Source organism: Symphalangus syndactylus, chromosome 17, assembly GCF_028878055.3.
Source record: "Symphalangus syndactylus isolate Jambi chromosome 17, NHGRI_mSymSyn1-v2.1_pri, whole genome shotgun sequence".
Classification (NCBI taxonomy): domain Eukaryota; kingdom Metazoa; phylum Chordata; class Mammalia; order Primates; family Hylobatidae; genus Symphalangus; species Symphalangus syndactylus.
Window position 1 is genome coordinate 44896457 of NC_072439.2, and position 16196 is coordinate 44912652.

Genomic DNA, 16196 nt, shown 5'->3' on the forward strand with positions numbered 1-16196 from the left:
ATGATTGCAACACTGCACGCCAGCCTGGGTGACAGAGCAAGACTCTGTCTCTTTAAAAAAAAAAAAAACAATAGGCTGGGCACGGTGGCTCACACCTGTAACCTCAGCACTTTGAGAGCATGAGATGGGCAGATCACTTGAGCTCAGGAGTTTGAGACTAGCCTGGACAATGTGGCAAAACTCTGTCTCTACAAAAAATACAAAAATTAGCCAGGTATGGTGGTGTGTGCCTGTTGTCCCATCTACTCTGCTGGAGGCTGAGATGGGAGGATCACTTGAGCCCAGCAGGCAAGGCTGCAGTAGGCTATAATTGTGCCACTGCACTCCAGCCTGGGGGACAGAGTGAGACTCTGTCTCAAAGAAAATAGTAATAATAAAAGAAATAAATTACAGACCTCAGTATTCTGTATAATTTGTGAAGCTTTACTATTTTTCAGTTTTACTGACTGAAGAGTCCTTGCTTTAAACGCAGATCCAAGGGAAATTTAGCCTATGGAACCTTTGTTAAACAGTTACTCACGTGTCACAGTTTAAAAATTCTTTAGAGAATAATACTAATTACAGTTATAAAAGCACAGTGGAATATAATGACTAATATGTGGAATTAATCCACTATCTATGAGCCATTACTATAACTTACTATGTTAGGTACTAAGGATACAATCATGAGTAAGATTTAATCTCTGCCCCTTGAAGAGTTCATAGCGTAGTGGGGGAAAAAAGAAGTTGCAAAAAAGAACAACAGAAGTGTAATTGTAAAATGTACCAAGTGCCAGCATAGGCAGCAACTGTTTCTGGCAAAACTTGTTAAAGCATTACAAAAGAGAACCTTACTAGTTAAGAGTTCTGTAAAATGATCACAAATGATTGACTACTATATATATAGTGGTGTGGGGATGTGGGGGTTCTATTTCTTAAGAAGACAGAAGACAAGCTGCTGAATGACATTTCGGTTCCGATGAACTGAAGTTCATTTTAGTAGACATCCACGTAGTTCAATTGATTACACAGTGGATTGAGTTCACTCTCATATATATGAGAGGCATATATAGATATATATATATATGACCATATATACATGGTCATTCTTGGAAGCTAGAAAAATGTCAAATTAGTGGGAAGTATGGCAGTGAATTACCAATTATGCCTGTGCAGATAAGCTACCCTGTGGCACTTGGGCATGGCTCTCTCCATCCCATCTTAAAATCTGCGGACACCTCAGTTCTCCCTCTTGCCATCCACCCATTCCTGAATCAGGCTACCAGTCCAGGGGAGGGCCTAGCTCTGCCTTCATAGGTTTGCTAATATGGGCATATAGAAATTATCCTATTTTCCATTTGATTATACACACTAGTGACAACTTCCATTACCACGAAATATTAGCATGCTGGATAGCAGCTGTTAACACATTTTTAGCAACTGGTAAACTGAGGTAGCAGTTGCTATTAGGTGTGGAAGGAAACAGAGGCCACACATGTATGATGGAAAGGAGGTTACATTCAGGAAGAGAGGAATTGGTCAAATGTAGTCAAAGGGTCTTCCTGCCCTATGCCGCAGAGGTATCATTTAGGTATCATAGAATGACAGGCTCCGGAGAGCCTCAGACTGCAAAAAGTTTAAAAATCGTTCATGAGTATGTGTGCTGATGTATATATGTGTGTATGCATGTGTATACGTGTGCTTATGTGTGTATACATATGTATGCATGAGTGTATTTGTGCATCTCTGTGTGTATGAATGTATGTGTGCATGTGTGTGTGTGTGTGTGTGATAGATACCAGGCAGGTTGGAAAGTAAGTGGAAGACTTCTCATACTCCTCATGGGCTCTGCCTCTCCCCACCCCCACATCCTCACACCACCAACAGACAAAAACAGAAATCATGTTTTGCGACCTGAGATTGCTTTCGAAAGTTTGTAGCTCTTCGAGGACATTCCAGTGGGACCCTCATTGGTTCCCTGCAGGATGGTGGATTTTCTGTCAGCCGCCCCCCAACCCCCACCAGGTTCCTGAGTCAGTCCCCCGCCTGCAGCTGCTGCTCTGCAGAGGCGGGCCGGCCCGGGCAGGCTCGGCCCGTGGCGCACGCGGCCCGCGGGCTGGAGTCAGCCCGTGGTGCGGTCGGGAGGGCGGGGGCGGGGAGAGGCCATGCCTCCAGCTGCAGAGGTCGCACACAGCCGGCATGATCGCGGTCACCTGCGCGGCGCCGGTGCTCTTGCGCTCGCGTTGCCCGGCCCGCGGCCGCGGACTTTGCGGCGGGAGCGCGGCGCGGTGAAGCACCGGCGCGGAGGGCGCCCGGCGTAGGCGGCGGCGGGTGTGGGCCGAGCCGGTATTTATAGCTCCGTGACAGCAGCAGCGGCAGCGACGCCGCCGGCCCGTCTCGCCGCGCTTCCCAGCGAGGACGCTGGCGCGCCAAGGGCTGTGCTCGACCGCGACTCTCGTGTGCAGTCGCTCCGCGCCCCGCGCGACCCTTCGGGTGAGTACGTGGGCCTGGGCGTTGGGCGAGCCTCCCCAGCCTCCTGGTCCAGCCGCAGCGGAGCCTTCCCGGCCCTGCCGCCCGTAGCCCGGCTGCCTCCTCGTCACTGCCCGCGAGTGCGGAAGCAGCCGCGGAACCCCGGTCCGGCCCCCGAATTCCCCGGCGCCTCTGCTCCTGCCTTCCTGGGGATGGCAGCCAAAGAGGCAGGGTGAAGTGTCAAGAAGGGAGGGGGGACGCGCCAGCCTTCTGGCTGTGGGAAGAGGAGACTCCCGGGCGAAAGGCTCTTGGTGGGAGTCCTCAAACTCCCGGCTCCAGGGTGCAGAGATACGGCGGGAGAGCAGACCTTGAACTTTCCTTGCTTCAGCGATTCGTAGCCTAGGAACTGAGTAAAAGCCCTATTTTTCTTAATTAAATTAACAGGTTGCAGTTCGTAGGTGTTGTTCTTGAGAAAAAAACAAAGACTTGGGTGTTTGGGTGTTTGCTAACTTCATCGTGACCAAATAAAACTATGTTTTTTTCATTCCTATTTTTGAAAATGCCACAGGCCCACAAGTGTGTTCTACCCTCTGTGGAACAATGAAGTGTGTGTATGTGTGTGTGGGTGTGCGTGTGAGAGAGAGAGAGACACGGGAGTAAACATCACATGCTTATCAGGAACCAAAAAGGAAAAAAAAATGAGTAAAAGTATGTTGAATATAAGGGTATGTATTGCCCCCTAATTATAAATGATGTATTGTCTAAAATCCAAGGAAAGACTTCTAGGAAGCTACAGGGTTTTGTTTTGGCTTCAGAAACAAGGTCTTCCAATTTATTGAATATAAAAGTACTTGAATCCCTGTAAACCCCATTTTTTTGTTGTTGTAAAGTATTGACATTTGACCATATATATACTTTCTTTTATACCCCCAGTCTTCGTACTTTAAAAGTAATTAATGGATTTTGACATTTTGTCTCAGGCATTTATCCCTCCTATTCCACCCTCCATCTGATCCGTGTGATGAGAAAGTGGCTCTTGTCAGTTTTATCTATGCTTCTTTAAGCTGTCATTAAAAAATAAACTTTTTACATGAATTCTATTTAATTCATTAAATGTTTTTTTCTTTGGCTTTGTGTTTGGAATATGATCATGGCAATTTCTTTTCTTTTCTTTAATTTCTTTCTTTCTTTCTTTCATGCAGTCGGGCTCTGTCGCCCAGGCTGGAGTGCAGTGCCGTGGTTTCAGCTCACTGCAAACTCCGCCTCCCGGGTTCAAGGGATTCCCCTGCCTCAGCCTCCTGAGTAGCTGGGATTACAGGTGCGTGCCACCACGCCCGGCTAATTTTTGTATTTTTAGTAGAGATGGGGGTTTCACCATGTTGGTCAGGCTGGTGTCGAACTCTTGACCTTGTGATCCGCCCGCCTTGGCCTCCCGAAGTGCGGACATTACAGGCGTGAGCCACTGCGCTGGGCTGGCAATTCCTTATTGCAAACAAATCACTGAAAAGGAGGTCTAAACATTTTTAAAGGATATAGTAGTGATTATTTTTTAACTTTGTAGTGTGCTAGGGCTCATAAATATTTTGCCATTTCAATGGAAAGTTGTCTCTGTTCAGAGGACCCCTAGACCTCCTTTGCTTTTGGAGTTGCTGTTTTAAAAACTTGCATTGATTAAGCAATTTGTTTACCCAAGGACTGCAGGATAGGATCAAGGGGAGAAAAATAACTTAAAGGTTGAAACAATGTGAAGAGAAAATCTAGGAAGTGATTTATAGATGTAAACCTCTAAATTAGCTAAGGTACCACAAATATTATCCTGGAATCTATCAGAACCACTTATGGTGGTTTTACTGATTGACTTAAAAGGTTGCTTTTTATTTAAAAGCCCTTGTGGTCTTTTGTATTAGACTAAAAGAAGTTCTAACTTTATTTCTGTTATTATTGCTATTTGTGTTTTTTTTAACCTGTGTTAGGTACTTGCATTATGTAAAATGCTATGTATAATCTTTTCTTGCCTTTTTATCTAACAATTTAAGATAATATACTAAGACCTGTCATTACCTCAAGACTGGTCTGTGTGTATGTGTACATATGTGTGTGTGTGAGACCAGGTAGCTTGGAAAGTAAGTATAAGACTTTTCATACTCCTTGTGGGCTCTGCCTCTCCCGACCCCCACATCCCCATACCACCAATAGACAGAAACAGAAATGATGTTTTACCACCTGAGATGGCTTTTGAAAGTTTGTAGCTCTTTGAGGACATTCCATATATTTGATTTTTCACCTTTCTTCCATTTCTCCTTTTGTAGATTTGGATGTGTATTATCCAGACTCTACTCTTTCTGGAATGGAGTCTTCCAGTATTTTTTTTTTTTTTTTTCCTCACCCAGGCTGGTCTGTTATCTGTTATCCATACATCTATTTATTCATTTATTCATCCATCAGCAACTATCTGTCGAGGGCCTACTAGGTTCAAGTCATCACTTAGTACCTACTCTTACTTCCTTCCCATTGGAATTTTATTCTGTGTTTTATACTTCACGCAATGGTAACTAAGAGTAATAACTTTGGGATTATATAGAGGTAGTCGTGCCTGTTTCTGTCAGCTGGTAGCTTTATGACCCTGGACAGATCATAACCTCTCTGAATTTCTGTTTCTTCACTGGTAAATCCAAATGGCTGGTATCAGGAATAATTGAGAGAATACATGGAAAGTGCTTTCCAAGAGCCCAACCCCTAAAAGCACTAAAAAGTGTTAATTACAAGTTTGCTGTCTGCATCTACTGCAACCCTCTTCATCTCAGGAAATGCATTTTCCATCTCAGGAAATGCATTTTCCATCTCAGGAAATGCATTTTCTATCTCAGGAAATGGCAGTTCCATTCTGGATTTTGCCTAGGTCACGTCTACATCCAATGTATTAGTAAATCTTATTAGTTATTTTTGAATGTGTCCAGAACCAGAGTTGTTTAAACTGCCTTAATTTCTCTCTGCTTGGTCCAAGTTGCTGCATCTTTGGCAACGGCTTCCTCAGTAGCTTCCCTGCTTCTGTTCCTTGCCCTCCTTTCTTACAAAATATTTTCAACCAGGAAACAGACAGGCCTTTCTGACATATAAGTCAGATTGTGTCCCTCCTCTGCTTCCTATCCCGCTCGGGGTGAAAGCCCACATAGGAGGGCTTCAAGGCCTGCTTATGATCAGATGCTACCTCCTGTACCTCATCTCTTTCATACTCCCCTGCACCTCCTCCCCATCCAGTCATACTGCCTTCCTTGAAGATCCTTAATTTGCTCTAAACGTGCACCCAACAATGGCCTTTCCAACTTTTGTTCCCTCTATCTGGATCACACTTTCCCTAGATAGCTGCCGGCTTCTCTCCCTTCTCTCATGCCTGTCTTCTAATGTCACCTTTTAATGAGGTCTTTAACTTCCCTCACACCTCACACTCCCTGTTAACTTTTCCTTGCTTTAATTTTCTCTATGAACTTTCTTAAATACTGTGTTTAATTTTTATCTGTTTAATATCTGTTTCCCTCAAAGAAACTATCAGATGCATGGCAACAGGACTTAGTCTGTTAGTTACCCTAGCACATAGGCCAGTGCCTGGCAAAAAATAGGCAACTGGCAAATATTAAACAAATGAATGAATGAATGTTATGGAATTAACAATTCTGTACATCATCACTTTTATAGGTATGATTGTCTCACTCTCCTGCTCTGAAACTTTTGATAATTCTCTATTTTCAGTAAAGTACAGACCAACATTTTTGGATAATCTTTGTTGGACTGGCTCCAAATTATCCTTAACTCTCACAGGGTAACTCCAAGCACCCAGTGTTCCAGCCACACAGAACTACTGATACTGTCTACATCAGTCCCAGGCGGTTTCCTTTGTGCCGTTGCACAAAATAGAAATACTGTGATTTTTTTTTTTATATCAGATGGCTTTATTTTTCTAACTAACATAAAGGGTAAGATTTTAGAATTTATGTCCTTGTGTGTGGAAGGCATTGCATGGAGTGTTGAAGCCAGGTGGCTTGGATTTAAATCGTGGCTCTGATATAAATTAATTTTGTTATTCTTTACAAGGTACTGAACTTTAAGTCTCAGTTTCAATATTTGTAAAATGAGGAAAATAATATTTTCTTCGTTGGGTTGCTATGAAATTTAAGAGATGCTTATAGAGCTCATCAGCATAGTGTCCGGTATATAGTATGTGCTTAATAGATGTTAGCCTTAGAAATATTAATTTAACACCTCATGCTGAAATGAGAGGGAGTTGAGTGGGGGTGCGTTAGTATTGTTACTGGCCAAGTCATCAACGCAGTCCTTGGACTCCACTGCTCCTCTTAGCTTTGTTTGCCTTAGCGGAAGTTGAATGGCAGGTTGCTCCACCTTCTTCTCAACTCACCTAAACAATGAGGGAGCTTCTCTTTGTGAGTGTACCACTCAGCTCATCCAATAGATGCCTACTGATCACCCAATATGAGCCCAGTATTGTGCTGTACCCTGGCAGTAAACAGCCACTTCTCTGAGGAGCTTATGATCAAGTGAGGGAGACAAACACATGCACAGGTAATTTCACTATAATGAGCCAGGAGCTAAAATAAAAGCTCATTCTCATCCGTGGTTATAGAAACGAATTTTTAAAAGTGGAAAGGTTTTGCAGACTATGTGCCCTGTGTAACATAGTCCATTTGAACAGCCTCAAGCCTGCATTTAAATTAACAGTAGATACATCAAATGATCATACTGATTGTAAAGATGTTTTATGTGCACTACAGAGGTGAAAACAGTTTTGGTTCTCTGGATAATATTGGGGTACCTAAGGAATTATAAAGTAGGGCTGAGATGACTAGGCAGACATTTGCAGCCTGTGTACGAAGTCATGAAGTGAGGATAAGCAGAGGTTTAATTCAAATTATTATGTAAGGGTTTGAAATTTGGGACCCTCTAGAAGATATCACTGCAACTTCAGAATTATGAGGCAAGAATAAATTCCAGCCAGCTTAAATGATCAATAATGGGGTCCTGTTTTGTTCTGCTAGTTGAAACTGTTAGTGGAAATAAAGAATGAGCTGTAAGCATGATGGGAAATATCTTACTGGAAGAAACACTTCCAGCTTTGTGGTATATTAGAAAGATTAAGGGCTAGGTGTAGGTCTGGATTCAAATCCTGATGTCTCCACTTGTTACGTAAATTAAACAGGCAGCAACTGCTCTGAGCCTTTGTTTTCTTCCCTGTAATGTGGCAGTGATAGTAGCATTCATGGCATTACTGTGGTAATTAAATAAGATCATGTACTAGTGTAGGATTATTGCTCAATGCTATAGTTCTCTTTCCCTAAATAATATAAATGCTGGAGAGAAACAGCTGTCTCAGAAATTTTTTGAATGTTCTAATTTAACTTGAGCATGTGGACATTACATAGCCCATGAAGCAAGATTCTGGAGTTAAAAACAAGGTAATAAGCATGTGCTAGCCTCCAAAATGCACGTATTTAAAAAAAAGAATCAAGATTGTATGTATTGGAATTGATCTAGCCGTCTGCAGGAAATGGTGATCAGGCCCTGGAGTCAGCCTCAGAGGCTCAGATCACAGCTCTTCTGAGGTGACTTTGGGCCAGTTACAAAGTCCTTGTGAGCCTCAGTTTCCTCTCTGTAAAATGAAGTGATAGGAATGATAATAATGGTATTTCAGTAGTATTTCTAAATCCTACTGCCTTAATTGTGTGTGTTCATGGTGGGAGGGGAGGTGGTGGTAGCAACCATATCAGAATTCTTCACTGGCGAAAGAAGCAACAGCAATCAACCTGTAATAACAGCTTCTTAAATAATACTCCTTTCTAGTTCTGATGGGCATATGGGAACTATTTCTTTTTCATGACTCACTGGTGACCAGTGATGAATTTTTTTTTGTAGTGGTGGTCTTTGGACACTTCCAAAAGTGTTGTGTGAAATTGAGTTGAAAACCAACCTATTCTGGCATTCTTACACATTGAATATCATGAAAACACATAAAAGTTCATTTTTTGTTCTTCACTGCTTGCTCTGCTCTCTTTGGTGTGAGAGTCACACATTTAAGTTTCTGCTGCTATAGCAGGTGATGAGCCTCATATTGAAAAATATGAAAACAAAAACAAGACTCTTGAGATAGTCACCATTCCTAGGCGATCCAAGCTACAGTCCCTGGGGACAGATTTCAGAGTGTTCACAAAGATAACAAGGGACTTAAAATTGCTTAGAAGGCTTATGAATCCAAGGCACAGTCACTATTTGCTTGGCTGAATTCTATTGCCAATCCTTTTGCACGTTTATATTGCTTTTGTAAAACAGTCATGACAAGTCCTCATTAACTAAGATTGTGGGTTGAATAGGCATTCATCAGCCCAGAATATTGGATTGGGACTCGGGAGCCTTGGAGGCTATCTCAGATCTTCCATTGACTTACTTCAGGCTTGTGGCATGGTCTTTGTGATTTCAGTCATGTATAAAGTGAGAATATTTATCAATGGATACTCCCCCCACCAAGTGTTCAGGGTTTATAAAGGATTCTTTCTCACACACACGCGCACGCACACACACACTTTTTTTTTATGCATTAGAAGTAGATATATTACAGAGTTATTATTATTGTGTCTGGAGAAGAACATGTCTCCAGAAGACATTCAAGGAATGGCATCCCTGGGACTGGGACCTGGCCCTGCTCTCTAGGCAAGGAACGTGCAAAGAGTTGATCTGGCTGTCTGCAGAGAATGGTGATCAGCACCTGGAGTCAGCCTCAGAGGCTCAGATCAGAGCTGTCCTGATAGGTGACTTTGGGCAAGTTACAAAATCTGTGTCAGCCCCAATTTCCACCCTGTAAAATGAAGTGACAGGCATGATAATAACAGTATTTCAGGGGGTTGTTATGACAAACATGATACAATGATACATGCAGACATTCAGCACAGAGCTTGGCATGCAAACTGCTGTAGGCTTTGTAAAGGACCCTCTTCCCCATCTTCCCCCTCTTCCCTTTCTGAATTCTAAATAAATTGGGAGAGAAGAAAAATGAATTGGCAGGTGGCAGTCAAATTTTTGTCTGTATTATTTTTGATATCTAAGATTTAATCAGTGTTATTGCTGAAAAACAGACATAGTTTAGTCTGAGAGCCAAATGGGCGCATGAAGGCCAAACCCCAGGATTAGATAGACATAATCATCCACTTACAAGCCCTGGTGGACCCAGACAGATCTCTTCATGTGGAAGTTACAGCTTGTGTTCTTTATGGGCAGGCTGGTTCCCAAAGAGGGAAGAAGGAGGAGCTGAGCAAGACTTTGGAGGTGGGCCTGAACATTTTCATTTTAAGACAGCTGTGTACCTCCAGTGCACATATTCAGGTTAGGACCCACTACTGTGGGCATATTACATATTTTGCAGTGCTCTGTGTCTTTGGATGTGCCGTAGCCACTGCCTAGAGTGGCTTGCCTTCTGTCTGTCCCTTCTTCACTAGTAAAAAAATTCTGTTAATCCTCCAACCTTAAACTTGGGGATATCCTTTGTGAAATCTTCCTCTTTCTTCTCATTCACCCAATGCAAAGTTGCCCAGTCCTTTCTGTGGGCTACTACTCTACTGTAGACTTAGCTATTTCATAGAACTTACTCTCTATTGAAATTATTTGATAACTAGACTGTGAACATTTTAATAAAAGTTTATTCACCTATATACATTTGTCAGTGTTTAGAAGAACATCTGAAAGTAATTACACCAAATTCGTAAGCAATCATAACCCTGAGGAGATGGATTTGGGCAGAGGAGAGAATATTGTTTGACTTTTGTTAATATATGCTCATTTTACCTCTATATTGTTTTGATTTTGTAATAATCAAAAAGAGGAGGCCGAGTATAGTGGCTCACACCTGTCATCCCAGCACTTTGGGAACTTTAGGTGGGCAGATCATTTGAGCCCAGAAGGTCAAGACCAACATGGAGAAACCCTGTCTCTACAGAAAATACAAAAGTTAACCAGGCATGGTGGCACATGCCTGTGGTCACAGCTACTGGGGAGGCTGAGGTGGGAGGATCGCTTGAGCCCAGGAGGTGGAGGCTGCAATGAGCCATGGTTGTTCCACCTCTACATTTCTGCCTGGGAGGACCTCTACATGTCATCTTGGTCACCATCCCAATTTTGGACAGTGTTCTGCCCTCTCACATCCCATTGTCTCCCCCTACTCTTTCATTGTTTTTCTTTCATAAGTCCCCAAATGATCAGAGGTATGATTAGATGTTAGGGAAGGGACAGTATTCGCTTTCCTCATTCTCAGATTTGTCTTGGAGCCATAAGTAGGAACAGGTATCATCTTTTCCAAATACCTTTTTATGGAACTGTTATAAACCTGAACTGATAAAAAGAAGAAAGCCACTACTTGTTTTCCTCCTCTAACCCTATCTATCTTTTCTTATACAGGTAAACTACGAACTGGGAGTTTTGAAGAATGGGTAAAGACTTTCGTTACTATTTCCAGCATCCCTGGTCTCGCATGATTGTGGCTTACTTGGTGATCTTCTTTAACTTCTTAATATTTGCGGAGGACCCAGTTTCTCACAGCCAAACAGAAGCCAATGTTATTGTTGTTGGAAACTGTTTTTCATTTGTTACAAATAAATACCCTAGAGGAGTTGGCTGGAGGATTTTGAAGGTGCTTCTATGGCTACTTGCCATTCTCACAGGACTAATAGCTGGCAAATTTGTGTTCCATCAGCGTTTGTTTGGTAAGTACAATGACCCATGAAATGTAATATTGCTAATTATTTAATTTCTATTCTCCAGGATACAACTTTGCTATTCTAAATGCCAATGTAGGAGGCATTTTAGTTTGTCCTCCTGCCTTAGGTTGTTACGCATGGTTGTAACTGGGTTCTTCAACTACTCTCTGTTAATGGTTTACTTTTCCTACTGTCTAAGGAAAATTAGCATGAGGTAAAATTAGTACCAAACTTCATTAAAAAAAAAATAGCATTAGGCCAGGTGTGGTGGCTCACGCCGGTAATCCCACCAGTTTGGGAGGCCAAGGTGGGCAGATCACTTGAGGTCAGAAGTTTGAGATCAGCCTGGCCAACATGGTGAAACCTCATCTCTACTACAAATACAAAAAAATAACCAGGCGTGGTGGCGCATGTTTGTAATCCCAGCTACTTGAGAGCCTGAGGTGGGAGAATCACTTGAACCTGGGAGGCAGAGGTTGCAGTGAGCCAAGATCACACCACTGCACTACAGCCTGGGTGACAGAGCGAGACTCCATCTCAAAAAAAAAAAAAAAAAGAAATAGCATTACAGATAAAATGAATATATACATAATCATTTTTTTTGAAACCTTTTTTTATTTTTAAATTTTTTTTTATTACACTTTAAGTTCTAGGGTACAGGTGCACGACATGCAGGTTTGTTACATAGGTATACATGTGCCATGTTGGTTTGCTGCACCCATTAACTCAACATTTACATTAGGTATTTCTCCTAATGCTATCCTTCCCCCTGCCCCCAACCCCACGACAGGCCCTGGGATGTGATGTTCCCCGCCCTATGTCCAAGTGTTCTCACTGTTCAGCTCCCACCTATGAGCGAGAACATGTGGTGTTTGGTTTTCTGTCCTTGTGATAGTTTGCTCAGAATGATGGTTTCCAGCTTCATCCATGTCCCTGCAAAGGACATGAACTCATCTTTTTTTATGGCTGCTTAGTATTCCATGGTGATATATACGTAATCTTATTTAGAGAAGATATGAACATGAAAATAGCCTTTCCCCCCATAAATAGTACCGAAGTGTTGTGGAGAGTTTATAAATCATAAAGAAAATGCCTCCAAATCACAGCACATTTTCATTAAATATATTTTACACGTATTGTTCATTCAGGGAGTTGGAACTGAAAACTTTTACTCTCTTTTTTTCTTTTTTGAACATTGGCTTTTGGATGTTTATTTTGAGCTTATCCGACCAAAGAATAGTATATTAATGAGGGATCTCTTGATAATGACAGAAGAAGAGACTAAATTAGTTTAAGTTAAAAAGATAACTTACTATGAGGATGTTAGGATATTTCAGAGACTGAGGGTAGAATGAAGTGACAGGGACATTGGGACATTGGGATAAATGAAACCAAGGGCTTGAAATCTGTTATGATGCTATTTGTTTCACTGTGTCTATAATATCTGCTTTATTCTCCTTTTATACTGAAAATGAATTTTTATTACCTAGAGAGACTGGGTTGACTTTCCTGGTCTCAAGTTTAAACTCTCAGGGAAGAGAGTGAAATTGTCTCAGGGTTTGGTTCCCACCTCTGAACTAACCGATTTTTGCCTAGAGGTAGGTGATATTTATTCAATAAATGTTCATCGCTTATTACATGCCAGACAAAATTCTAGACAGTGAATCAAGCAGGCAAGGTCTTTGCCTTCATAAAAACTTACTTCCTACAGGAGAAAGACTAAACAAATAAATGTATACTCTGTATGCAATGGGGGAAAAGAAAGTAGTTTTGAATGCTGTAGCTGGGTCAATTAGGAAGAAAATGTAATAATAGAGCTTTGGACTTAGCAGTGATAAGATAAATAGGTGACTTACTGAAGGTATTTTTGGTCTACAGGTTGGGTTAGAAACCATGGCAATGTTTTAAGGAATAAATAAACAAATAAATATCCATACACACACATAAACATAGTATTATATATGTATTTTTCTCTAGTCCTCAAACTATTGCCATCTGTTTCTATTATATGAATATATAAAGTGTACATATTTTATATCATCTTGTGCATATATTTATAAAATGCACACATATGTATAGATGCACATAGTTTCTAGACATTTGGTGAGAAACTAGAAGAAAGAAATGGAGAAGTGCTAAAAATGGAAGAAGGGCCAAGGGAAAATTTTGTTGTTGGTGGTGGGGCAGATAGTTTTATTTGGGGGATAAGATTAATTGACCTGCTTATATTTGTGGGAGAAGGAGCTAGATTAAAGTGGAGATAAAAAATATAGATGAAAGACAGCATCTCTGAAGGTTTCTGTGGTCTGGGACTTAAGACACAGGTAGAAATGGTGGCTTAGAGAGGACAAGAGGAGAGACCCTGGTTTCTCAAATATAGACATGGGTGAGATAAAGATTGGTACTATATTAGGTATCTTTGAGGTGTAGGAACAGGAAGGTGAATATTCTTCTCTCTGTTGAACCTGATAACCTGATATCTGTTTAACCTGATAACCTCTGTTTTACTATGAAAAAGAAGATCTGACGATAAAGATGGAGGGGCTTGATGATGCAAGGGGTTTAAGGAAGTGGTCAAAGTTTGGAACAGTGGCCCTAGGTACTTGGGAAGTGAACTGACTCAGAACAAATGAAAGGGTTGCTGATTATCATGAAGATTGTTAGCTACTATAAATTTGAATGATACCAATCTGGATTGTTGAGCAGTGTTCTTTTTGAGAGCTCAGTCATCCAGAAGAGAATTTCAGCATGATTCATCTGGGTGGGGACTGCTCAGGCTTGCTGTATTGGAAACAAAGGATGCAAAGTAAATGGAGAGTTTTAATAAAAGCATTATTTATTTGATTGACAGGGGGTTGTGGTTGGACATGGAAAACAGGTGAGGGAGATGATGGTCTGGTATTGGGGGAACCCACCCCCAGTATTTTAACGTAGGTTCTTTCTATTTTCCATAAGTGTCGGCCGGCTGAGAAATAAAGAGAGACAGTATAAAGAGAGGAATTTTACAGCTGGGCTGCCAGGGGTGACATCACATATCAGTAGGACTGTGATGCCCACCTGAGTCTCAGACCAGCAAGTTTTTATTAAGGGTTTCAAAAGGGGCGGGGGTGTAAGAACAGAGAGTAGGTACAAAGATCACATGCTTCAAAGAACAAAAAGCAGAACCACTGATAAGGGTCTAACAAAGATCACATGGCAAAGGGCAAAAGCAGAACCACTGATAAGGGTCCAACAAAGATCACAGGGCAAAGGGCAAAAGCAGAACCACTGATAAGGGTTCAGTGGTGCATGTATTGTCTTGATAAACATCTTAAACAACAGAAAACAGGGTTTGAGAGTAGAGAACCGGTCTGACCACAAATTTACCAGGGTTGAGTTTTCTCAACCCTAGTAAGCCTGAGGGTTCTGCAGGAGACTAGGGCTTATCTCAGTCCTTATCTCAACTGCACAAGACAGACATTCCCAGAGCGCCGTTTATAGACCTCCCCCCAGGAATGCATTCTTTTCCCAGGGTATTAATATTAATATTCCTTGCTAGGAAAAGCATTTAGCGATATGTTTCCTACTTGCATGTCCGTTTATAGGCTCTCTGCAAGAAGAAAATATGGCTCTTTTTGCCAGACCCCACAGGCAGTCAGACCTTATGGTTACCTTCCCTTGTTCCATAAAAATCGCTATTATTCTGTTCTTTTTCAAGGTGCACTGATTTCATATTGTTCAAGCACATGTTTCACAATCAATTCGTACAGTTAATGCAGTTATCACAGTGGTCCTGAGGTGAGGTACATCCTCAGCTTATGACGATAACAGGATTAAGAGATTAAAGACAGGCATAAGAATTATAAAAGTATTATTTGAGAACTGATAAATGTCCATATTAAGATGAAATCTTTACAATTTATGTTCCCCTGCTGCAGCTTCAGCCGGTCCCTCTGTTTGGGGTCCCTGACTTCCTGTAACAGTCTGGGAGGAGTGGGCAGGGGCCTAAAGATTTGGATGAAACTCAACAGCTGAGATGGGAGTAAGAAAAGGGAAAGGATTGGTGGGTGTGGTCACATGACATGTTGTAACAGAAGTAAACCATTCTTTAGTAGTGATTCCCAAGTAGGGTGTGGTCTTTAGAGAGTGAGTCCTAAAGTGGCATGGAGAGATAGGTCATTGACACAGAGTTTTTAGGAACTCAGTTGGATCATCCACCAAACATTAAATAAGCATTATGTCCTGCATAGTAATTATGTGGATAGAAGAGGATAAGGGTGGATAGTGAATGGGAGTGGGTCATTTTCCAAAAATGGATAGAGTGCTGGGGAGACAAAACAGTATATACCTGTTACAAGCAATGGCTGGATATATTTGGATCCCATTCAAGAAATTTTCTCAGCATAGGAAGCTAAGGCAAATTTAGACCAAAATATCCAGTTTGGAGAAAAGTCATCTGTCTATATTGAGGATTGATTGAGAATCACACCATTAAGCTAATGGTATTAATTATAAACAGGACATTTGGTTTTGTAATTGCTACATTTTGTTAAATTATTCTGTTGCAAACTTTTATCTCTTATACTAAAATCACATTTCAGTTATGGCTTACATTTTAATTCTCCTGGTGGTATAAGTAATCAGCCCTGAAAAAGCACTTTCGATTTCAAGTGATTTATTGAGTACAAATTATTTTAAAATAATGCAAGTGAGTTCTCTCTCTCTCTGTCTTTTTTTTACTTACAGTAGAAAAGATTATATGATGTAGTCAGCTTTATTTCTTCTATTTGGCAATTTCTTTCTCCTTTTTTTCTTACTAAAAACCTATGAAATTATATGGAATATTAGAGAAGGAATCATAACCTTCTGTAAATGTTGGTGAGGACTCTTGATTTAATTTCCTGATGAACTCCGAACTTGTCCCCTCTCATTCTCTGATCCAATTTCCTAATAAACTTTGAACTTGTCTTCTTCTTCTGTCTCTGCTCATGGCAATTGATTCTTCCTTACTTCATGAAC

The 16196-nt window shown here is 41.3% G+C and overlaps 1 protein-coding gene across 8 annotated transcripts in view; it reads left to right on the forward strand.

Annotated features, from left to right (window-relative positions):
* The window catches only part of TMEM117 (transmembrane protein 117), a 610505-nt gene that overhangs the window by 24920 nt on the left and 569389 nt on the right, over positions 1 to 16196 (forward strand). Inside the window, exons 1-3 of one of the 8 annotated variants that reach the window (XM_063620187.1) lie at positions 3720 to 3766; positions 9727 to 9831; positions 10900 to 11204. In XM_063620187.1, coding sequence (XP_063476257.1) covers positions 10928 to 11204 — 277 coding nt within the window. In that variant the 5' untranslated portion in view covers positions 3720 to 3766; positions 9727 to 9831; positions 10900 to 10927. Of the gene's footprint in view, positions 1 to 1906; positions 2473 to 3719; positions 3767 to 9726; positions 9832 to 10899; positions 11205 to 16196 lie in introns of those variants that run through there. The other 7 variants (XM_063620186.1, XM_055249766.2, XM_055249774.2 and 4 more) reach the window with 7 other exon arrangements.